At 42.3% G+C, this 25,617-nt stretch overlaps 1 protein-coding gene and 1 long non-coding RNA gene across 2 annotated transcripts in view; one reads left to right on the forward strand and one right to left on the reverse strand.

The window, feature by feature from the left end:
* The window catches only part of LOC130290339 (leucine-rich repeat and fibronectin type III domain-containing protein 1-like protein), a 95,546-nt gene that overhangs the window by 52,572 nt on the left and 17,357 nt on the right, over nt 1-25,617 (forward strand). The window contains exon 3 of the mRNA XM_056537840.1: nt 17,678-18,174. Within this exon, the coding sequence (XP_056393815.1) occupies nt 17,678-18,174 (497 nt within the window). The remainder of the gene's footprint in view (nt 1-17,677; nt 18,175-25,617) is intronic.
* The window catches only part of LOC130290340 (uncharacterized), a 46,261-nt gene continuing 27,974 nt past the window's right edge, over nt 7,331-25,617 (reverse strand). Inside the window, exon 3 of the long non-coding RNA XR_008847572.1 lies at nt 7,331-8,933. This is a non-coding gene — a long non-coding RNA (uncharacterized LOC130290340). The remainder of the gene's footprint in view (nt 8,934-25,617) is intronic.

The following is a 25,617-nucleotide window of genomic DNA, read 5'->3' on the forward strand; positions in this document are numbered from 1 at the left end:
GCGTGCAGGGACAGTGGCGGCAACGAGGCTGCGGTGATGTGCGGGAGGAGTGGCCGGGGAGCCAATGTGCTCGCTCCCGTCTGTCTGATTGACAGGCAGGGAGTGAGTGCAGCTGTTACGCCTAGCGCTCCGGGTCCCCGCTCCTCCCCGGAGAGCTCACGGCGTCTTTCTCCCTGCAGCGCCCCGGTCAGTCCCGCTGACCGGGAGCGCTGCACTGTCATGGCCGTCGGGGATGCGATTCGCACAGCGGGACGCGCCCGCTCGCGAATCGCATCCCAGGTCACTTACCCGTCCCGGTCCCCTGCTGTCATGTGCTGGCGCGCGCGGCTCCGCTCTCTAGGGCGCGCGCGCGCCAGCTCTCTGAGACTTAAAGGGCCAGTGCACCAATGATTGGTGCCTGGCCCAATTAGCTTAATTGGCTTCCACCTGGTCCCTGGCTATATCTGATCTCCTCCCTTGCACTCCCTTGCCGGATCTTGTTGCCTTGTGCCAGTGAAAGCGTTTAGTGTGTCCAAAGCCTGTGTTACCTGAACTTCTGCTATCCATCCTGACTACGAACCTTGCCGCCTGCCCCCGACCTTCTGCTACGTCTGACCTTGCCTCTGCCTAGTCCTTCTGTCCCACGCCTTCTCAGCAGTCAGCGAGGTTGAGCCGTTGCTAGTGGATACGACCTGGTTGCTACTGCCGCAGCAAGACCATCCCGCTTTGCGGCGGGCTCTGGTGAAAACCAGTAGCCTCTTAGAACCGGTCCACTAGCACGGTCCACGCCAATCCCTCGCTGACACAGCGGATCCACAACCCGTAAGCCGAATCGTGACAGCAGCCTAACTGAAAAATGACTGATTGCCACTCCAAAATCAGTCCTTTTTCAGTGGCCGATTTTTAAATGTAAATTAAACCTTTTTAATGAAAAAAAAAATTATAAAAGTATATTAGAGATATGTTGTAGTACATAAGTACTACAACATATCAAAAAATAAAGTTGGTGACAGTGCCCATTTAAAATTTCTATATGGGATTGCAATGTCATAAACATATGGTGAAAGCTTCCAAGTTCAATTTCATTTCACATTCTCCCCCCCCCCCTCCAGTTCACGTCTATATTTCCCATATCATGTTCATCCCCCATTTCACATACCCCCATTTCATTTTAGTCCCCCATTTCATGTCCACACACCCCATTTCACTTCTCCATTTCATGTTCACACCATCATTTGACATCACCCATTTGACATTCCCCCATTTCATGTCAATCCTCAATGCCACATTTCCCCCCTTGTCACATCGTCCCCCTTGTCACATCCCCACCATGCCACATCTCCCCCCTTGTCACATCGTCCCCCTTGTCACATCCCCGCCATGCCACATCTCCCCCCTTGTCACATCCCCACCATGCCACATCTCCCCCTTGTCACATCCCCACCAGGCCACATCTCCCCCCTTGTCACATCGTCCCCCTTGTCACATCCCCACCATGCTACATTTCCCCCCTTGTCACATTGTCCCCCTTGTCACATCCCCACCATGCCACATCTCCCCCCCTTGTCACATCGTCCCCCTCACCCCTTATTTTACTTAGGACAGTGTTTCCCAAATAGGTTGCCTCCTGCTGTTGCAAAACTACAACTCTCAGTATGCCCGGACAGTCAAAAGCTGGTAGTTTTCCAACAGCTGGAGGCACACTGGTTGGAAAACACTGTATGGAGATGTCCAGGTAGTGGGTGCACACACTGGACAAGCTGTCCCTGAACTCTCAACAAGGGAACTTTCTTACATGTGCTTTAGAAGACACACTGTGTAATGTCCAGGTTAAAGGCTCACGAAAGCGCGAGGACAAAACGCGTAGAGAAGCCAGAAACAAGAGACAATTCCAGCCCCACGATAATGGAATAAGAACGCTGCTTTATTATATCATCGACAGGAACACAGAACACAGCATGCACAAACCAAGGAGTGACGCGTTTCGGCGGGCGTAGCCCGCCGAAACGCGTCACTCCTTGGTTCGTGCATGCTGTGTTCTGTGTTCCTGTCGATGATATAATAAAGCAGCATTCTTATTCCGTGATCGTGGGACTGGAATTTCCTCTTGTACATGTGCTTTTTTCTTACTCACATGGACATGCTTAGGAACGATCTGCGCTTGTCTTGGGGCTAAATGGCTATGCTGTGGCTAGCTTTTTGTGAACTGGTATTTCCTGTTTGAGTTTTCTTCTTTTGCCTACAAATCCCACAATTCCATTTTCCTCCCTCCCACACATCAGCCACCCCACCCATTGAAACAAAAATGAGCTGCATCCATTCAAAAGACCTGTGGTTTTCAATCAGGGTGCCTACAGCTGTTGCATTAGTTGCAGATCGATCTCTTTCCCACAAAGTGATCGCTCCGCCCATTGAAGCAGACAGGCTCCCTGTCATCAGCTGACTAGTGATGTCAGGTCTCGGCCGCATTGCAACCTGGGAAAAATCTGAGACAACAGTCATTTTGTATGCTGTTAAAAATAAATATTGGGGTGAAAATCACGGAAGAATTGTGAGAAAACCGTCACACACAGGTACAGACACTATATTATGAACTACACTAACTTTACAGCCCCTGCTGCATAGTAAAATGAAAATAAAAATCCTGGAATACCCCTTTAAACATTATTATGGCATTGTCTTTTGTAGTCCCCTTGCATACTGCTGTGTGTAACTATTTCCAGTCATTTGTGTAAACATAAACCACGCGTGGCAAGTTCCGCTTTGCGCAGAAATCTGCGCCAACAATCATTTCCCCTAATGTTTTGAAAAACTGTAGTAATTCTAATTTTTTTAAAGCAATTATTGTTTTTTTTTTTTTTAATCTGTTATTAGCAGAGCATTTTGCACAATGCTAAACCTACCACACAAGTGTTTGGCACTCTCAGTTGCCGTGTTGCACGTCACGTCAACTATTTGCGCAAATTACAGGAAGCCCCTGGATATTGCACACATCAATTGATATGTCGCTCACCAATGTGCGCATTGACGGCCTCTTTTCCATAGACTTAGATAAATATATGGCCTCTTTTTACACCTATTTTTCTGCTGTTTTGACTTAATTTTACAAGTACATTTAGATGTAAACGTAATGCTCTGCAACCTTGTCCACACGTCTTCACTATCTGGTACTAGCCTTTGGTAACTGTGCACCACGTCATCAACTCAATTCTGCTTCAAAGCTGCAATGAGAATTCTGCCGGCTTCTTATGACCATTGACCTCACATCTCCCAGCAGAGCCCGCTCTACTGATTCCACTTCTGGGAAGTGTGGTCTTTTACACACTCATGGTAATGTGGTTTAATATAGAAAAAAAATTAACCCTTCCTAAAGCATCAGATAGTATTGCACCACAATAAATGTAACCAGTAATAGACTGGGTTATCTTCAGGCCTGGTGCAAGGATTTTTACCACCCTAGGCGAAAGCTAATTTTGCAGCCCCTTGACCCTGCCCATTGGCTGCGCCCCTTGACATGCAGATGTATGGAGGCACGCACAATGTCAGGATGCTGGATGGACCTGACCTTAGTAATCGTGCCTGTCTGCCTTGGAGGTGGCAGTGCCAGATGCAGAATATTATGGTACCAGGGAGGGGGGGGGGGAGGGGTTTGCTGGATGGGTGGGTGTTTCAGATGCTGGCTAACTTTATTGCTGCAGGCAGAGTAGCACCCCCATCTAGAGTGTGCTCCAGGCAGCTGCCTGTTTTGCTTATAGGCAGAGTTGGCCCTGGTTACCTTGGGTTCACGAGAGCTTTGGTCCCCATTCTGGTCAAGGCCCCCCAACATGCTTGATCTTTTTACCTACTCCATTGAAATCAAACAGGAATTTTTTTTTATGCTGGACTATTGGTGGTGGGCCTTGAGGACTGGGTTGGGGACCTCTGCACTAGAGGACATGGTTCTGAGGGCCCACCATACAGAACATTTCCAGTTTATTCCTATTATTTACTCTTTGGCATTGATCATCAGATGGACCCAATCTTGACAGTAATCTAGGTGCTCCTTGGGTTCTCCTTTGCATCATTTGGATACTTTTATGTGATAGCTCAACTGATGAAGAGGTTGTCCAATCCTTGGCCTGATGGACATGGAGAGTCTACGTTGGTACACACAATACATATGGTTCTCTAGTACAATGCATGTGCCTACCATGTAGTAATTTGCACTCCAATGGAACATGACATGATATTGGGGGAATATGTAGGTAATATATGGGCAAAAAGATTTTGCATTATAAATGTTTACAATACAGATGTGTAACACAGTGCATGTGAACACCTACCACGAGTATAAGCCACTGCTTGCTAGTCAAGGTTAGTAACCTAGTATTTCCCAACCAATGTGCCTCCAGTTGTTGCAAAACTACAACTCCCATAACATTTTTTAAAAACTACATTCTTCCATATTAACCCTTCAGATTCTTAACAAGGTGGTTTCAGGCTCCCACTATTGTTCTTGTGAGCCCCCTCCATGACGCACAACCCTTTCTTATTCTCTCCATTTTAGGGGGCATGGCCAGAATTGGGCTGTTTGCCAGTTGAACATACCTAGGGACTTCCTTTCCCTTACTTCCCTTCTGGCAATAATAGCACTTATTACTCTTTGCTGTGTCATGGCATAGTACTGGTAAAAACTGCAGTGCACTAAGCATGATTTACACAGTACTTTACTATAGATGGCATGTGGAGGGAGAAGGGATTATTGATGCACTGGCTTTGCAAGGTGCTGTGTGAGCAAGAAGGAAAAATAAGCACTGCAAGGAAGGAGTTACACTAAGTATTGAGGCAAGAGGAAAGCCAATTCCTCTTCTCTCCCTCTCTCCTGCACATAGCAGTTGCTAAGCCCCCCTCCATGTCCTCTGTTCGGTCTTGGTCTCTCACAATGGAATTCTCTGAGCAACAGGTTGTGGACAAGCAGATTGGAAGGAAGTGAGACACCTTGTGGTCAAGACTTTAGAGTTTGTTTCTGGGATTGTACATTTTTATGTTACTAGGTCATTCTGTTTTTTGGCTCACAAATCACTCTGTTCTTTGGCTCACTCATTCTGACATCCACTGCTCAGGAAGGGGCGTGTTGGAGGCAGGCACTTACTCACCATGCATTCACAGTCTGCTGTGCTGGGTCTCTTTATTCAAACACTGCAGGCTGCTCTGTAACCCCCTCTCTGTTTTCATGCAGCAGTCTGATAGGACAGGAGTGAGCACAGAAAAGTACTAGTCCCACCCTCACTTTCTGAACTTTTTCCCAGCCTGTGCTTCATCTGGGTCAAAGATGATGCTGCAGCCGGATATAATTATGTTCTGGATGATGTGGGGACCCCTCGTGGTCTTTTTTTATTAGCCCTAATTTATATAAAAAGGAGATAACGTTTTTTATTAAGTATGTTAGAAAGGTTACTGTAGATGTACAACATATAAAAAGTTTTTGATTCTGACAGCGCCTATTTAAGGTAATGAAGCAGAGCCAATGTGGCGTTGTTTTTGGAAAACAAGTAGACCCTGTTTTCTTATCTTGAATTAGAAATGTGGAGGAAAAAAGAACAGATATGAAGCTGTCTAAGTGCCGTTAACAGATAGACATAAGGGTGGTGCAAGTAGCGATGATGTGAGGATAATGAACTCACCTATTTGTGTTGCACATCAGGCACAACACTGTAAATAGCCTTATGGAACAGTCAATCACTCTCCAATAGATACCCATGGCAGCCAGAGTCCTCAGTGCAGATCTTCTATGAAGGCGATCTATGCAATGGAACGTTTTATTGTAGGGAAGAGACTGGACAGTCCGACCCAAAAAATCAGGAAAGCTGTGTGGCGCCTTGGGACGGATGAATATATGTATGCTCATGTACAGAGATTTTACTGATGCAAAAAATTTGCTAAAACTTGGTTTACTTACATAAAAATGGGGGTGATACAGACAACGCGTTTCGCAAGGTGAACCCTCACTTCGTCAAGTCTAGAGAACAGAGGCATTTACAGATATTCCTATACACATTCATTAGAAAATTCAGAAAAATAAATTCCTAAAAAAACCAAGTTTTCGCTATTTTCTTGCATGAGTAAAATCTCTGTACATGAGCTTATATATATTCATTCGTCTAGTCTCTTCCCTACGATAAAACGTTCCATTTCTTATCTTGGTTAACTCCCTTTAAACTAGCTGAGGAAAGACAAGGAATATTTTCAAAATCTTATAAGGCATTTGAGGTTATTTAGGAACAGATGGTTCTCTGCAAAAGGATTACACAACAGTTTTTTCTTGTAATATCTGATGACTTCTTCTGCTTGCTGTGTGCCTGATATCTCTCACACAAGTGTTCTTAGCAAAAATTCTATGTTCAGGCTAATGGGCAGATCAGAGCCATATTATTACCACACGACTAACTATGCTAAAATTAAAGGGGTAGACACAAAATAGACTCCAAAATTGTTACCTATTATAGCACATTAACATTTTCTTACCAACTTCCCATGTCACATTGTATGTTTAAAGGGGTATTCCGGGTTTATACATCTTATCCCCAATCCAAAGGATAGGGGATAAGGTGTATGATCGCAGGGGTCCCTCCGCTGGGGACCCCCACGTTTTCAGTGCAGCCCCAGCATTCTGTGGTGGGTGCTTCCTCCAAAATTGGTACGTGATGTCACGCCCACGTCCCCCAGTGACCATGCCACGCCCCCTCCATTCATGACATCACTAGGGGCCGTGGCAGTTACATCACGTCCCCGTTTCCGAGGCATCACCTGGCACAGAATGCTGGGGCGCTGCACCGAGATTGTGTGGGTCCCCAGCGGCGGGACCCCTGCGATCATACATTTTATCCCCTATCCAAAGATGTATAAACCCGAAATACCCCTTTTATCTTTTACCTATGGACACATCCACCTATGGTGCCATTTGTGGGGACTCTGTATGTATAGTTGTTCCTTCCTTGTTCAATATTTGCTAGGCCAGTGTAGTGGGCCCTAACTCAGTCTTTAAGGCCCATTAACATTTCAGGTTTTTCATCTACTCCATTGGAATAGAACAGGGGAAAATTCTAATCCTGGGATGTTAGTGGTGTGCCTTAAAGGGGTACTCCGGATTTTTTTTCAAATCAACTGGTGCCAGAAAAGGTAGACAGCTTTGTTATTACTTCTATTAAAAAAATCTTAATTATCTGTATACTACAGAGGAAGTTGAGTTGTTCTTTTCTGTCTCACCACAGTGCTCTCTGCTGACACCACTGTCCATGTCAGGAACTGTCCAGAGCAGGATAGGTTTGTTATGGGGATTTGCTCCTACTCTGGAAAAGATTCAGTTTGCTGCCTAAGCGAAATGCCATGGCTAAGGCACAGTGGCTTATTGGTGCCCCTCCTGGCACCCAGCAGATGGGACAAATGCCCACTAGTCCTTCTAGGTACCCCTACTTTTCTTGAGTACAAGTAGCAAACATCTCTCAATAGCAAGTAATGTCAGTCCAGGCACACCACTTTGTGACCACTCGAGATGGGTTGTAAGATTGTCTACGAACCTGGAAATGTAAAGTGGTGGTCCACAGAGAGCAGAGCAAGCAACTTACTACTGTTGGGGCAGTTTTCATTTATTAACATTGTATTTATAGACACTATATAAATATAGGAGCAAACCTGTTGGTATCCTCCCTGATATCAGTTTCCAGGCAGCAATAGGAGTTTCTATTCAGTTTTCTATTCAGTATCATAAGGATTATCTGGGAGTAGAAAACATGCAAAAGCTGCAAGTCTTCATCAACCGTTGCTTGCGCTATATCATCCGAGTCCCTGCTCCTGAACGAATCTAAATCGTCCATTAATCCGATTTAAATTGGCAATTCAAGCAAGCTTTCCTGAAAAAATTTGGGGAGATTTGCTTATCTCTACCTAGTAGGTTTAGGAGTTGAGCAAGCTTTTTGGGCTTGCCGAACTTTCGGATGAAGTGATCGGTTCGAGGTGAGCACGCAACACATCTTTACTCTTTCGCACTGCTGATAACTCCTTGGGGGAGTTGTATACTTTATACAGCCATCTACTTGTGCCTCTTCTTATGTAGCCCCGCCTCCGGTGATGATATCATGAGGGGAGGAGCTAAACAAGAAAAGGCCCGGACCATAATGAGAGGGTATCACTCTGTATACATTTACTGTATACATTATACAGCCATATAGATGGCAATACAATGTATTCACCCTCCTCCCCCAAGGAGTTAACTAGCGCTACTTCCTTGCTGGGCTGAGCTGTACTCACAGCTCACCCCCTACATTGCGAGGTCTGTGCGAGCCAAAACTGGCAATGTTCGAAAGTTTTAGTGGGCTGCCAACTTTGGATTGAATCTGGGTTCAGGGGTGGGGGGAGGGATGGGTGTTGCCTCACTTAACCCTATTTGTGAGCATGTGGAACATATAGCCAATTAATGGGAGGGGGGCAACAGACTTTAGACGGTAAGGACAGTGCATCTTTCACCTAAAAACGCAGGTCTTCATCAACCGCTGCTTGTGCTACATCACCGGGCCAGGTAGCCTACCTACTGGGTTTCGAATGATGATCGGCACCGGTGGGGCCAATATAATTAGATATTTTCAGAAGTGATCTTGTCACGAATCCAAGCGGTCTTCTCAAAGAAAATGACCGCTATGCAAAATCTGGTCTGGATAAGTGGGTTGTCTTCTTCTCTCCTTGTACATTCCATTCAAACATACGTAGCATGTTAATTCCAGGATAATAGCGTTGTATAGACAAGGGACTCGAGAACTGAAGGTCACTGAACGATGGGACCCTGGATTTTCATTACTGGAGGAGGCAGGGTGTTAATTACAGTAATAAATTATAGCGGAGAAGCACTAAGTATCTATGATGGGGAATTATCCACATATAATCCCCTTTCTTCCGGAAGGAAACCGTTCACACATCTCGGCCTGTGTAAGCAAATTATTTATAAATAGGTTAGTAACGCACATGTCACTTGAAACATAATCGTCCTCAGCGTTTTAAACATCATTTCCTAAAGGTCGATTTTTCACTTTGTCATACAAAAAAATTTTTTTATTTTTTATTTGCATGAGCCAAATGAACAATACACAAATTAATAAAATCTTATCAACAGTGTTTGAAATAGTAAAAAAAAAAAAATTGGACAGTTTAAAAACATTTTTAGAAAAATTCTCCCTTTTTGTGGCAAAATTCGCAACACAATTTGAAAATTTTTGCATGGTCTTTTTTTTTTTTTTCTTGGCGGCTCCTCCAGTACTTCCCGACTTGGAATATTTTTGTTTTATCAATAAATTATAGTAACATAGTTTATAAAGTGGAAAAAAGACCAGAGTCCATCAAATTTAACCTATATCCTTAATTAAACCCTACTGAGTCGATCCAGAGGAAGGCAAAAAACCCTCATACTAGAGGTAAAAATTCCTTCCCGACTCCAAATATGGCAAGATATAAAATCAGAATAAATCCCTGGATCAACCTTCTGTCCCTATAAATCTAGTATACATAACCAGCGATGTTATTATTCTCCAAAAATGCATCCAGACCCCTTTTAAATTATTTTACAGAGTTCCCCATGACCACCTCCTCTGGCAGAGAGTTCCACAGTCTCACTGCTCTTACAGTAAAGAACCCCAGTCTGTGCTGGTGTAGAAACCTTCTTTCCTCTAGATGTAGAGGACGCCCCCTTGTTATAGATACAGTCCTGGGTATAAATAGATCATGGGAGAGATCTCTGTACTGCCCCCTGATATATTTATACATAGTTATTAGGTCGCCCCTTAGCCTTCTTTTTTCTAAACTAAATAACCCCAATTCTGATAATCTTTCTGGGTACTGTAGTCCTCCCATTCCCTGTATTACTCTGGTTGCCCGTCTTTGAACCCTCTCCAGCTCCACTATATCTTTCTTGTACACTGGTGCCCAGTACTGTACACAGTATTCTATTTGAGGTCTGACTAGTGATTTGTACAGCGGTAGAATTATTTCCTTGTCATCGGCATCTATGCCCCTATTGATGCACCCCATGATTTTATTAGCCTTGGCAGCAGCTGCCTGACACTGGTCACTACAGCTAAATTTACTGTTAACTAAAACTCCTAAGTCCTTTTCCATGTCAGTCGTTCCAAGTGTTCTCCCATTTAATACATAATCAGAGCCCGGATTTTTCCTCCCCATGTGCATTACCTTACATTTACATATTATATATTATTATTTGTCAATCATTTATATGATTAATTATCAATTATTTATATAATTATTTATAAAGTATTTATAGTATTATTTCTTAATTATTTATATCATTTATCAATTATTTATATTAATAGACAATCCAAATAGAGAGTTTCCATTTGTAACGAGGGGTGACCTTAGCTAGCAATATAACATTATAACTTCCATATAGATCAGCAATTCTCAACCATTGTGCCTCCAGCTGTTGCAAAACAACAACTTCCAACATGCCCGAACTGTTTGGGAAACTCTTATATAAATATCTATTGAATATTTTAAATTGTAAGGGTGAGAAGGAAATATGGATAATTACAATTTCTTTTTAATGAATTTATGTTTAGACAAAATAGTAAAAAACTTACAACATGTCATAGAAGCACATCAAACGTTTTTAACAGTGGGGGGGGGGGGGGGTCTAGTTGCTGAGACCTCCGCCAATCACTAGAATGAATAGGGAGAAGTCAGTGAAACCCAATGTGTGGGGTTCCCCAGAGGCAATGCTATATGTATTGATGCTAGGTGCATTAGGTTTACTAGACATGGTTTCATGTAAGCTTCAGACACAGTGCACAGCAGCAGGGACTCCTGTCTTTTGACAGGAATCCATTCTTTTGTACAAATATGAATTGGTCATCAAACCGATTCACATTTGATGACTGATTTAAGCACGTTCTCCCAAAACAAATTTTTGGAGGTTTGCTGATCTTTAATAGGATTGTGAACATGTGAACATGTATTCATGAGGGTCAAGGTGCTGAGACCCCCACCGATCACTAGAAGGAATAGGGAGAGGTCTATTAAGCTGGATATAGCAGGGATACTGCGGGGAGAAACAGAGCTTCTCCCTGTCCGTTCAAGTGATGAGAGAGAGAGAGAGAGAAATAATTACATAATTAACTCATATTAGAAAATAACCTTTCATACAGGTCAACTTTTTCCTTCCATGTCACAGGAAAACTAATTTGTAATGATTATCTAATCTCACATGAAGCAAAATAGCTTTTTCTTGAATGGAATTCTTAGCTGCATTTCTTCCCTCAGTATGGTGATACTGGGAGAATACAGCATTTGTACATTCATCCTACTATTCACCCTAGAATATATTACACAAGCCTTAAAGGGGTACTCCAAGGAACTAAACCCATAGCCCATCCTTTCCCTCTCACTAACCTATGTATTTGTCTAAATATCATTCATTAGCTAAATACAGCAGTTTCCCTCTTTCAGCTGTCACTAACATGCAAGGAGTGAGAGAAAAACGTCATTCCCTGATCCTGCTTGTCTTGGTGTAAACCACTCACTGAGACCAAGCCTCCACCCTTCAGGCCAACATCACATGATGATTTTTGTCTGGCCTAGAGCTCTTGCTTCACAGCCACACCTTCCCTCCCCCTCCTCTCCCTGTGTGAAGAGCTTGCTGTGAGAGAAAAGCTCAGTGAAGATTCTAAGTCTCCTCAGCACTAATGCTCTTTTTCTGCTGTAGATCTAATCACTGACTGCTGCCATTCAGAGCATAACATAATTTATTGCTGGAGATAGTCTGAAAGAAAATGTGTGTTTACAGTATACACACAGATAGTGAAAGCAATTGGCTGGCAGCCATTACACAGAGCTGCACTGACTGCTGGGAGTTGTAGTCTGCGATGCAAACAAGGCAAGGAAAAAAAATATTTAGGAGACATCAGTGGCCACAGGAGCTGCCAAAACCACATGAATAACTACAGGGGACACAGAACAGGTATTGTGGTGGCTTTTGGGGAATTTTTATTTTTCTTAACTTCCCCGGAGCACCCCTTTAATTAGATCCCAATTTTTTTGTATTTCCCTAACTTGTCTGAAAAAGGAGCGTGTCTTCAGGATAAAAGGACGTGGTTTAAGTATAAGGAGTATAAGGAGGAGGGGGGGGGGGGGATGTGGAGCCTGACACAGGGATTGAAAGACCACCAGGCTATACCCCTCCCCCTCAGACCCTGCTGTAGGCATAATGCAGTGTTTCTTTATGGAATGGATTGAAATAACAGGCTGCAATGTGAACTGAATTATTAATGGGAAGGAGATGAAGAATGAATGCAAAATATTTCCTGTTACATACAGTATCTGCCAGGACCAGTGAGGAGACAAATGAAACAGAGCAAAATGATAGACCCTTATCCTAAAAATCATAATAATGAGGCTCCAAGGCATTGGAGAGGGGGCTTTTTATTCTTTTGACCATTCACATAAAATTTTGACATATTCTGTAGACATGTCAAAAGTTTAGATTGGAAGGGTCTCAGTCCTGAGATCCTTTCCGATCATTAGACACAACCAGGCAAAGCACACAGCTGTGCCCTTCACTCCCTAGCTCACAGCTCGATCTGACAGATGGCAGGAGTTGGGTGCCATAGAGTTAAAATGGACTCTAGCAATGAGCCAGACTGAAGAGCAAGTCAGCAAATGAAGCTCACAGCAGCACACTTCACCAGGCTATATCCAACAATCAGAATTTTTTTTTGGAGTAAGATCCTGGGCAATCAAAACTTTATGTAAATTGCCGTAATACTTTAACCTCAGTGGTTCCAAAGTGTATTCATTACATTTGTATAGATTTAGACTGGATATTGAAATGAGGACTAATAGGACTGAACAAACTAACTATCTCCCTGTTTTGATTATCCAGTTTTTTTGTGACATGTCTATACATTTTTGGGATGCTTGGCCATCTGTCTCAAAGATCTTTTTTTGGTTTGTGTGAATCTATTACACAACGGATCAGATGAGCAATTGCTCAGACAACCATTGCCCAATGGTTGATAAAGATTATCTCATGTGTTTGGTCAATTCTTTCCATTGCCTGTTGGGAGATCGGTTATTTACCACATACAGTCACGGCCGTAAATGTTGGCACCCCTGAAATTTTTCTAGAAAATGAAGTATTTCTCACAGAAAAGGATTGCAGTAACACATGTTTTGCTATACACATGTTTATTCCCTTTGTGTGTATTGGAACTAAACCAAAAAAGGGAGGAAAAAAGCAAATTGGACATAATGTCACCAAACTCCAAAAATGGTCTGGACAAAATTATTGGCACCCTTATCTTAATATTTGGTTGCACACCCTTTGGAAAAAAATTACTGAAATCAGTCGCTTCCTATAACTATCAATAAGCTTCTTACACCTCTCAGCCGGAATGTTGGACCACTCTTCCTTTGCAAACTGCTCCAGGTCTCTCTTATTGGAAGGCGCCTTTTCCCAACTGCAATTTTAAGATCTCTCCACAGGTGTTCAATGGGATTTAGATCTGGACTCATTGCTGGCTACTTCAGAACTCTTCAGCTCTTTGTTGCCATCCATTTCTGGGGGCTTTTTGACATATGTTTGGGGTCATTTTACTGTCCAGCAAGCCTTTTGCTAATCCAACCACCCGACTAGTCTCTTTAGCAGCTTATACAATTCATTCTTGGCCACCACAAAAACCCTTATAAATAATAATAATAAAAAAGAAAATAGAACTGTCTGGAAAGTTAAGAGATCTGTCTATACAATGCTGCTTGTTCCGCGGAGCTGTTTTATGTCCTAAAATACAACATTAGATTAGGGGTAGGGCCTAATTACTGAGCTCTTTGCCTGGGGTAGACATTCTCCTAGTTATGGCGTTGATTATTTACTTTTAATTGATTCAGATCCTGGAGCTGGCTATAAAACCTGGTCTCTTCTCTTGTAATTGCTTTCCGTTTCTAAAAAACCTCTCTTGATTTATAAAGAACGCTGCTTTTGTTTTTATTTTCCCGAGCTTCATGTGTCATTATTGCATTGTCCTGGCTTTTCTTGTATTTGAGAGTCATAAGCAAATAATCCAATTTTTTTTATGATACTATGAGTATAATTCCTACTATCTATCTAATATATATATATATATATATATATATATATATATATATATATATATATATATATTAGTGCTGGGCAGTATGACCAAAAATTTATTTTTCTAAATTATGGAGGTTTCACGGTATTTAATGGTATTTCAGGGGGTCCTCAGTATAGTCTAAGGTGGTCGGGGGTCCTCACCATGGTACCCGGGGTCTCGGTCAGGTCGCCCGGTAACTCTCCTCCATGTCTCCGCAGTTCTGCTCGCGTTTCCCACGCCTGCCCGGAAATCACGTGCCCGCCGGGAGTTGGAGTTGTAGTCCCCTCCCAGCTCCTCACTGTCAGTTCAGTGCGGCTCAGATTACACTTCCCAGAGACGCTGTGCGTCCATACATTTCTCTACGCCATCACGCATTGGAGTTGGTTACTATGGAACCGGTATTGCGGTATGTGAAAAATTCATATCGTAAAGAAAAAGCACACCAGTACTTGGTTTGAACCGGTTTACCGCCCAGTATATATATATATATATATATATATATACTGTATATATATATATAGTGACACTTAGCACTTCGTGGCGCCAGGTCACCATTAGCCTGTACACTGTCCGAAATGGAGACAGCTTCTCCTGGGCCAGACACGGGAAGTAAAGAAACACACCGTTGCCGGGTTACGGATAACTGTCCTTTACTGAGCAGGGTGCAGATGGAATTACACACACATGAAGCAGAGTGGAAGGGATGCAGTGTAACCTGTTGGGAGCCCTGTTGCCTTGCTGGGACGTATGGTGCTTTTCACCTACTTGCTTAATAATACTGACTTGAGATAAGAGACTGACTATTCTCCAGGCCAGCTAGGGTTCTGACAAGGTCCAATTACTTTCTCTGTCAGGGCTTGACTTTCCACTGCACGGGGGAATCACTTGCAGAATGGCTGGTAGACTTTAGAAGGCTTCCCTTAGAATTATCCACACAACTTCACCTCCTTTCCATACTTGAGCTCACTAGGGCTAGACTGGGGTAACTCCTCCCCCACTACACTATATAGCTAACAGTTTAGGGGTTCCCATTGGATAGGCAGGGTCACATGGCTTACATTGCTCCTCACTCTTAAAGGTACAATACACATAAATAACATATTTTACAGTGCACATGGGAAACATAATAAAACCTATGATAAAGTGCTTAAACATTTGAAATACAGCAGACAGTCTCTTAGTAGGCCCAAAACCTGGGCTGCAGGCATGCCTGAGGAGATCTGCCGCCCACAGGACAGCCTTTGGTGCTGGGACACCATATATATATATATATATATATATATATATATCACTAATGTACCCATGATAGCAGCAAAATATTACAATGCAGATAAAAGAATTATTTACTTTGGTAGTCCATTGAAGACTGGCCCATCCGTAAAATTTTATCCCAAATATTAAAGGGGTACTCCAGTGAAAATAAATGTTTTCAAATCAACCAGTGCCATAAAAGTTATACAGATTTGTAAATTACTTCTATTTAAAAATCTTTGTTCTTATCACCTGCTGTATGCTCCACATGAAGTTGTATTGCTCTTTCCAGTCTGACCACATGGCTCTCTGCTGACACCTCTGTCCATGTCAGGAACTGTCCAATGCAGCAGAGGTTTGCTATGGGGACTTGTTTCTACTCTGGACAGTTCCTGACATGGACAGAGGTGTCAGCAGAGAGCACTGTGGTCAGGCTGGAAATAACTACACAACTTCCTCTGGAGCATACAGCAGCTGATAAGTACTGGAAGAACTAAGATTTTTAAAAATAATTAATTCACAAATCTGTTTAACTTTCTGGGGCTAGTTGATTGGAAAACATTTATTTTCAATGGGAGTACCACCTTTAAATGAGGGAAAACTGTAAGGCTGTGTGCACACTGTAAGAAAAAGAGAAAGGAGGTCCGTATTGGGATTCCTGGCACCATGAAGGGAGAGGCACATAGAAGAAACACCTGTGCCGTGTCCTAGTGGAGATAATTCACTGGAAAAAAATATACATTTCCCAGCGACCGACTAAAAAAACCCGTAAAAAATCTTCATTGTAGTTCATTAAAGGGGTACTCAGCTGCTCAGTGTTTCGAACAAAATGTTCCGAATGCTTAGAGCCAGCACCAGGGGCTTGTGACATCATGGTCCCGCTCCCTCGTGATGTCACGACCCGTCCTCTAAATGCATGTCAATGGCAGAGGACGTGGCATCCGTAATGCCCCCTCCCTTAGACTTGCATTGAGGGGATTGGACGTGACGTCACAAGGGCACAGGGCCGTGACATCATGAGCCACCGGCGTCGGCTCTAAGCAGAGTACCCCTTTAAAACATAATGAAGGTCTGACCCAAAGTATGTTCACTGAGTGGTGAGGCATACCGACTCTGCTCCTGTAATAGAACTTTCTAATCAGAGACAGACTCTAAATCAAGTCTGATGTTCAATTTGAACGAACTGACCCGAAACAAAATTTGGCAGATTCCCTCTTTTGTACTAACCACTGATGCACCATGCTAACTAATATTATCCTTTTTTTCTTACTCATCATCCTGAACAAGGCAATTTGAAAAATTGGTTATTATTAATGACAAACAACCTTGCACAACAGCATAAAGTGCATAAAACTCAGCATAAGTGAAACGTGAGATTCATAATCACAGTAAAGCTGGGAAAGAACACTGCATAAATCACAAGCACACAACAAAAATGCCAGTAAATCAAAGAACCTCCTCAAGGAGAAGAAGTAACCAAGTCGACAAATAAATCCATGTTAATAAAAGAATAAGTAGCACTATGAATAATTAAGAACCCGCAAAAGTTCTACAAAAGACTTCTTGATAGTCAGCAGGTACAGAAACAAAACACTGACATTTTGGGAATGAGAAAACAGCTGCCATGTCCAGGGTAGGGAAACCCCCAAACCTCTTTCCCCACCTTTTTGGATCATCTGCCCTAAACGGTGGCCCTCAACTGGGTGACAGTCCCTACACTGGACTACATGCAGGCGCATAAGAGCAGTCAGAATAGTTAGACAAACCAGGATGGTAACAAATGGGCAGATAAGGTACAAATTTACACAGGCAAAGACAGAGTCAAGACAAGCTATGGGTCAAAGCATAAGAGTAGTGTAGGACAAAATCAGTAGACAACGGCATTGTCGGGAAACAGGCATTTGGTCAAACCTAGATGGTGGCATTGTACTAAATTAATAAGCAAAGCCAATGTTAGGGAACAGGCAAAGGTCTAGTCACAGGAGGTTAGCAAAGACAGGCACAGGGAACAAGGAACATAAGTGATGGGAAGAACCTCTACACAGACCTGGTGCTCCTACCTCCTGATTGGCCGGTCAGCACTTCACTCACTGATGAACAACCATGTGACATGCCGGGCATTTTTCAGGAAGCTGCCAGGAGAGAAGATGGATGCAGCGCTGGAGCCGGACATGGTACGTTTGTTACAACAGGCTAGGTCTTCGACTTTAGTGAACCACATACGTTCCACGCACGTTCTTACAGTTCCTTGACTTCTTTATCTGTTCCTTTACCCATTGCCCTTTATCCTTTTCCTACAGGATGATACCTCCAAACAATCAAAGCTTCTTGATCAATGACTTGGCTCCAGGACGGGAGTATGACCTCTGTGTACTGGCTGTCTATGATGATGGGATGACCGCTCTCACTGCCACGCGAGTTGTCGGATGTGCCCAGTTCAACACTAAGGAGGAGAATGGACAATGTCAACCGCTGCACACCCAGTTTCTTGGAGGCACCATGATCATTATCATCGGTGGAATCATCGTGGCTTCCGTACTGGTGTTTATTATCATCCTAATGATCCGATACAAAGTGTACAGCGGCCAGGAGGAAGGAGGGAAAGCGAGGGTCAGTAATGTCTATTCCCAGACAAATGGACAACAAGGTATGGCCTGCGCTCACTCTTGCGTCAAGCTGACGGGCGCTCCGGAGGAACTGCCGCTAAATACGGACTTTACTACAGAGGAGGAAGTGTCGCAAAGCACAAAACCAACGCAAGATGCATGTGAACCAAAATGTTCTGTGCCTATACAAGGTGAGCCATATATAGGAGTATAGGGAGTCAGCAGCAAGTGTTGATTGGTTTTAAAGGTGGGTTTCCAAATTTCCAAGTTGTTGGTGCGGCGGCAGGATACAAATTTCAAATTCCCTGCTAAAGGGCGGTGGTCTACCGGAATTTCCGGAAGTCCCAAGCAAGGGACTGTTGCAGAGTGCTACAGTGTTGTCGGGAGTTTTAAAGGGGTACTCCGGCGCTAAGACATCTTATCCCCTATCCAAAGCTGTCACACCCCCTCCCATAGGCTTGCATTGAGGAGGCGGAGCATGATGTCACACGGGGGCGTAGCCATGACGGAGTACCCCTTTAAACATGTATCCTTCCGCCGCACCAACAACATTGTAGCCAAACTTTAGACCAGCTGTGTCTGAATTGGTGACCTCCAGCTGTTACAAAACTACAACTCTCAGCATGCCCGGAGAGCCGTTGGCTGTCCGGGTATGCTGGGAGTTGTAGCTTTGCAACAGCTGGAGGTCCACGGTTTGGAGTTCGCTGCTTTTGACCCACACTGACAACTTTTTACATGTGGAACATCTCATATTTTTTGCAAAAAGTGGTCTAGGGATTGATTTTTTGTATTATTCCTAGTGGTCTAGAGCAATTTGGGTGTTAAAGGGGTACCCTGGTAGAAAACAATTTCTTTTAGGTCTTTATAAGTCAACTGGTGCCAGAAAGTTAAACAGATTTGTAAATTACTTCTATTAAAAAATCTTTACCCTTCCTGTACATTTTAGCAGCTGTATGCTACCGATGAAATTCTGTTCTTTTTGAATTTCTTTTTTGTCTTGTCCACAGTGCTCGCAGCTGACACCTCTGTCTATGTCAGGAACTGTCCAGAGCAGCAATAGGTTTGCTATGGGGATTTTCTCCTGCTCTGGACAGTTCCTGATATGGATATCAGGTGTCAGCAGAAAGCACTGTGGACAAGATAAAAATGAAATTCAAAAGGAAAAGACTTTTCTCTGTAGCATACAGCTGCTAAAAAGTACAGGAAGATTTTTTAATAGAAGTAATTTACAAATCTAGACAAAAAGAATTTTTGAGGCTCAAGGTCTTTGAATAAGGAACACACTTGTTGGTTAAGATATATGAAATATTTATTAATTAATTAATTACTATCAACTGATAGTCCAGGATCACAGGGCCCTTGTAAATCCACGGAATCAGAAGATTTATAAAAAATATAAAATTATAAAATTCATATGTATATTCATAAAATTATATATATATCTATAGATGTATAAGACCACTGGAAAAGGTAGCAGCTATTTCAAATCGGCACTTTGGATAGTATTTGTATATAGATAATGAAAATATGTAACTCAGTCTATCACACTTATAAATGTCCTTTCAAGACAATAAAGTGGCAGTTGAATAATATTCAGGTGTCTGTGGCTCCAGACTTAGATGTCGCTCTGTATGTTATATAGAGCAATCCTAGGATGCTGTATTCCACAGCGGTAAATTCAAACTATGCGCATAGTGTTTGAGAAAGGTTTAGCTCACCGGTCCTGATGCGATTCTCGGGAGGTAACTTTACCGTTCCTTGCTTGTCCACAGCGATGTCAGGCAGCCGTCTGTCCCCGCTCTCTGGCCTGAGAGCGCACCGCTGGAGTCTCTGCCGACTCCTATTCGCGCGATGTTAGCAGATGGTGGGCGATAGATGCAGGGGCTGCTGCGCTTGCAAGGCAGGTAATCCAGGTGGCGTCCTCGTGTAGAGAGCGCGCGCTCCCGGTCTCTGACCGCGCGCTCAGAAATGTCCGTGTGATAGCCGGTAATTGCTCTGGACTGCAAATGATGATAGTGGTCTCATAGGTCTCTTGGGGGGGGGGGGGGGGGGGTCGCCGGACGCGTTTCAGCACCCACTAGGTGCTTTCTTCAGCGGCTTAAATATATAATTATATATTTAAGCCGCTGAAGAAAGCACCTAGTGGGTGCTGAAACGCGTCCGGCGACCCCCCCTAAGAGACCTATGAGACCACTATCATCATTTGCAGTCCAGAGCAATTACCGGCTATCACACGGACATTTCTGAAAATTATTCAAGTGCCACTTTACTGTCTTGAAAGGACATTTATAAGTGTGATAGACTGTGTTATATATTTTCAGGACTGCACCGGCACTTTGATGGACATTATCTATATACAAATACTATCCAGAGTGCCGATTTGAAATAGCTGCTACCTTTTCGAGTGGTCTTATACATCTATAGATATAAATATAATTTTATGAATAAACATATGAATTTTATGATTTTATATTTTTTATAAATCTTCTGATTCCGTGGATTTACAAGGGCCCTGTGATCCCGGACTATCAGTTGATAATAATTAATTAATTAATAAATATTTCATATATCTTAACCAACAAGTGTGTTCCTTATCCAAAGACCTTGAGCCTCAAAAATTCTTTTTGTCTAGTACTCCCTTTTCAGACACCTTGGGTACAGGTGTTAGTTTGAGTTGCCCGGGTCATTCCAGTGAAACTTTCCGCAGGAGCCTCTCCGTCCTTTTTCTAATTTACAAATCTGTTTAACTTTCTGGCACCAGTTCATTAAATAAAAAAAGTTTTCCACCAGAGTACCCCTTTAACAACAATGGACGGAAATGTACGGCATGGTGCCGTGGTACTTAACGTACCATGACGTACATTTACGCGCCGCCATGACTGTGAGCACCGGAGCGATGTTCGCGTCATGCGCGGCAGGTCCCGGCTGCTATCAGCAGCCAGGAACCCGCCGGTAATTGTGGACATCCGCGATCGCGCAGATGTCCGCCATTAACCCCTCAGATGCCGTGATAAATACAGAGGATCCGATCATCCAGCATGGCGGCCGGAGGTCCCCTCACCTGGCTCTGGCCGTCTCCCGGGGTCTTCTGCTCTGGTCTGATATTGAGCAGACCAGAGCAGAAGATCACCGATAATACTGATCAGTGCTATGTCCTATACATAGAACAGATCAGTATTAGCAATCAAATGATTGCTATAAATAGTCCCCTATGGGGACTATTAAAGTGTTAAAAAAAAAGTTAAAAACATATTAAATAAAAAAAATTGAAAAATCCCCTCCCCCAATAAAAAAGTAACACGTCCGTTTTCCCATTTTACCCCCAAAAAAGCGTAAAAATTAATAAATTAAAATTATTAATACACATATTTGGTATTTCCGCATGCGTAAAAGCCTGAACTATTAAAATATATTGTTAAGTATCCCGTATGGTGAACGGCGTAAACTTAAAAAAAAATATAAAAGTCCATAATTGCTGCTTTTTTGTCACATTTTATACAAAAAAAATTTATTAAAAAATTTATAAAAAGTAAAACCTAAGATCATGGCGCAAAAAATTTGCCCTCATACCGCCCCATATACAGAAAAATGAGAAAGTTATAGGTGGTTAAATAGGGCAATTTCAAACATACTAATTTTGTTAAAATGGTTTGAGATTTTTTTTAAGCGGTATAATTATAGAAAAGCATATAATCATGGGTATCATTTTAATCGTATTGACCCACAGAATAAATAAAACAGGTCATTTTTACCGGAAAGTGTACAGCGTAAAAACAAAACCTTCCAAAAATTTGCTAAATTGCGGTTTTCTTTTCAATTTTCCCACATAAATAATATTTTTTTGGTTGCGCCGTACATTTTATGGTAAAATAAGTGATGTCATTACAAAGTACAATTGGTGATGCAAATAACAAGCCCTCATATGGGTCTGTGGATGGAAATATAAGAGAGTTATGATTTTTAGAAGGCGAGGAGGAAAAAACAAATATGCTAAAATAAAATTGGCCTGGTCCTTAAGGGGTTAAAGGGAAACTATCAGCAGGTTAGAGCATGCTGGCCGCTGATATAGTCCAATGGGGTGCTTTACACGGAAGAATATGCAAAAGAAGAGTAGTTACAGAAGCCGGCCAGCTTTCTTATTGGTGCACCATGGGGAGTGGTTTAAAGGGGTACTCCGGTGGAAAACATTTTTTTTTTAAATCAACTGGTGCCAGAAAGTTAAACAGATTTGTGAATTTCTTCTATTTAAAAATCCTAATCTTTCCAGTACTTATTAGCAGCTGTATGCTACAGAGGAAATTCTTTTCTTTTTGAATTTCTTTTTTTGGCTTGTCCACAGTGCTCTCTGCTGACACCTGATGCCCGTATCAGGAACTGTCCAAAACAGGAGAAAATTCCCATAGCAAACCTATGCTGCTCTGGACAGTTCCTGACATGGACAGAGGTGTCAGCAGAGAGCACTGTGGTCAGACAGAAAAGAACAACAAGAAGGAGCTCAACTTCCTGTGGAACATACAGCAGCTGTTAAGTACTAGAAGGATTAAGATTTTTTAATAGAAGTAATTTACAAATCTGTTAAACTTTCTGGCACCAGTTGATTTAAAAAAAAAAAAAGTTTAACCCCTTAAGGACCAAGCCCATTTTGGCCTTAAAGGGGTACCCCGGGGAAAACTTTTTTTTTTTAAATCAACTGGTGCCAGAAAGTTCAACAGATTTGTAAATTACTTCTATCAAAAAATCTTAATCCTTCCAGTACTTATTAGCTGCTGAATACTACAGAAGAAATGGTTTTCTTTTTGGAAGACAGAGCTCTCTGCTATCATCATGACCACAGAGCTCTCTGCTGACATCTCTGTCCATATTAGGAACTGTCCAGAGTAGGAGAAAATCCCCATAGCAAACATATGCTGCTCTGCACAATTCCTAAAATGGATAGAGATTTCAGCAGAGAGCACTGTGGTCTTGATATCAGCAGAGAGCACTGTGTTCCAAAAAGAAAACCATTTCCTCTATAGTATACAGACCAAAAAAAGTACTGGAAAGATTAAGATTTTTTAATAGAAGTAATTTACAAATCTGTTTAACCTTCTGGCACCAGTTGATTTAAAAAAAAATAAAGTTTTTCACCGCAGTACCCCTTTAAGGACCAGGCCAATTTTATTTTTGCATTTTCGTTTTTTCTAAAAATCATATGTCTTTTATATTTTCCTCCACTGATCCATATGAGGGCTTGTTTTTTGTGTCACCAATTTTACTTTGTAGTGACATCACTCATTTTACCATAAAATGTGCGGTGCTACCAAAAAAATATTATTTATTGGGGGAAATTCAAAAGAAAACTGCAATTTTGCAAATTTTGTAAGGTTTTGTTTTCACGCTGTACACTTTCCTGTAAAAAGGACATGTTTTCTTTATTCTGTGGGTCAATACAATTAAAATGATACCCATTTAAAATAATTTTTTATAATTGTACAGCTTTTAAAAAAATCTCAGACTATTTTAACAAAATTATGCTTTTTGGAATAAAATGTGACAGAAAAAAAGCAGCAATTTGGACTTTTTTTTATGTTTATGCCGTTCACCGTACGGAATAATTAACAATATAATTTTGATAGTTTGGACTTTTATGCATGTGGCGATATCTAATATGTTTATGAATTAATTCTTTACGCTTTTTGGGGGTAAAATGAGGAAAAAGGGACAATTTGCATTTTTATTGGGGGAAGGGATTTTTCAAATTTTTTTAAAACTTTTTTTTAAACTTTTTACACCTTTTATGTCCCTGTAGGGGACTATTTATAGCAATCATTTGATTGCTAATGCTGTTCAGTGCTATGCATAGGGCATAGCACTGATCAGTGTTATTGGCGATCTTCTGCTCCGGTCTGCAGTAGACCCCTGGAGACGGCCAGAGGCAGGTGAGGGGACCTCAGGCCACCATGCTAGATGATTGGATCCCTGCGGCAGCACTGTGGGTGATCCAGTCATCCATTTAAAGTACCGCACTGCCACAGATGCAGTGATCTGTATTGATCACGGCATCTGATGGGCTAATAGCAGACATCAGCGTGATCGCTGATGTCCGCCATTAACAGCAGGTCCCTGGCTGCTGATAGCAGCCGGGGCCTGCCGCGCATGATGCGAGCACCAATCTGATGCTCGTGGTCATGTCCATGACGTAAATGTACATCATGGTGCGCTAAGTTCCACCACACCATGACGTACATTTACGTCCATTGTCATTAAGGGGTGAAGTGTACACGTGAGTTCATTTTGATAAACCTAAACAGCTCCAACATTCTGTAATAATTTACTTCATACAATGAAATTCTGTTTTTCTAAAACAGAGGTCCAAATCCTCCACTTTATTTTACAAAGCCATACAGTGAAATAATAATTCTGGCTGCTTAGCCAAAGCTAGAAGGAGCTCATTCCATACATATCTTTACAATGTAGAAAAAACTATGAAGGAGCTCCCCCTAGTGATGACTACCAGCAAACAAAATATTATAATTTAACTCTATAGCTGTGAGGCAGCCTCTCTCAAGCAGTGCCAGTAGAGGAAAGTGTCCTACATAATGTTGGCCTTTATGGGTACTTCTGTGGAAAACTATTTTTTTCATATCAACTGGTGCCAGAAAGTTAAAGATTTGTAATTTACTTTTAATAAAAATCTTAATCCTTCCAGTACTTATCAATTACTGTATGCTCCACAGGAAGTTATATAGTTCTTTTCTGTCTGACCACAGCACTCTCTGCTGACACCTCTGTCCATCTCAGGAACTTTCCAGAGCAGAATAGGTTTGCTATGGGGATTTGCTTCTACTCTAGACAGTTCCTGACACAGACAGAGGTGTCAGCAGAGAGCACTGTGGTCAGACAGAAAATAACTATACAACTTCCTCTGTAGTATACAGCAGCTGATAAGTACTGGAAGGATGAAGATTTTTTATAGGAGTAATTTACAAATCTGCTTATCTTTCTGTAGCCAGCTGATATGAAGAAATTTGTTTTCCACCGGAGTACCCCTTTAAATAGTTTATATTCACCCATGAAATATTTGCACCACATTTCATTCCTGGTTGATATAAAGAATAGAATGTAGAACAACCTGGACCATTTATATACCAGATTGAAGATGTTGGAACAGGGGGGTGTAGAGACCCCCCAAATCCGACTTGCGATACCGGCGCTTCACCGGGACGTAGAAGAAGTTCTCGCAGGCAGTTTACTGTGAAAACTTTGTATTCACCAGAATGTATAATAAAGAGGCAAATTAGTTACACAGATAGCTGGGTGCTCATGACAACGCGTTTCGAGAGGGGATTCCTCTCTTCGTCAGGTCCCTCTTCGATTTTCGAGAGGGTATTCCTCTCTTCGTCAGGTCCCTCTTCGATTTTCAAGAGGGGATTCATCTCTACGTCAGGTCCCTCTTCGATTTTCGAGAGGGGATTCCTCTCTTCATCAGGTCCCTCTTCGAGGGACCTGATGAAGAGAGGAATCCCCTCTCAAAACGCGTTGTCCTGAGCACCCAGCTATCTGTGTAACTAATTTGGCTCTTTATTATACATTCTGGTGAATACAAAGTTTTCACAGTAAACTGCCTGCGAGAACTTCTTCTACATCCCGGTGAA

The sequence above is a fragment of the Hyla sarda genome, chromosome 9, assembly GCF_029499605.1.
Source record: "Hyla sarda isolate aHylSar1 chromosome 9, aHylSar1.hap1, whole genome shotgun sequence".
In the NCBI taxonomy this organism is placed as follows: domain Eukaryota; kingdom Metazoa; phylum Chordata; class Amphibia; order Anura; family Hylidae; genus Hyla; species Hyla sarda.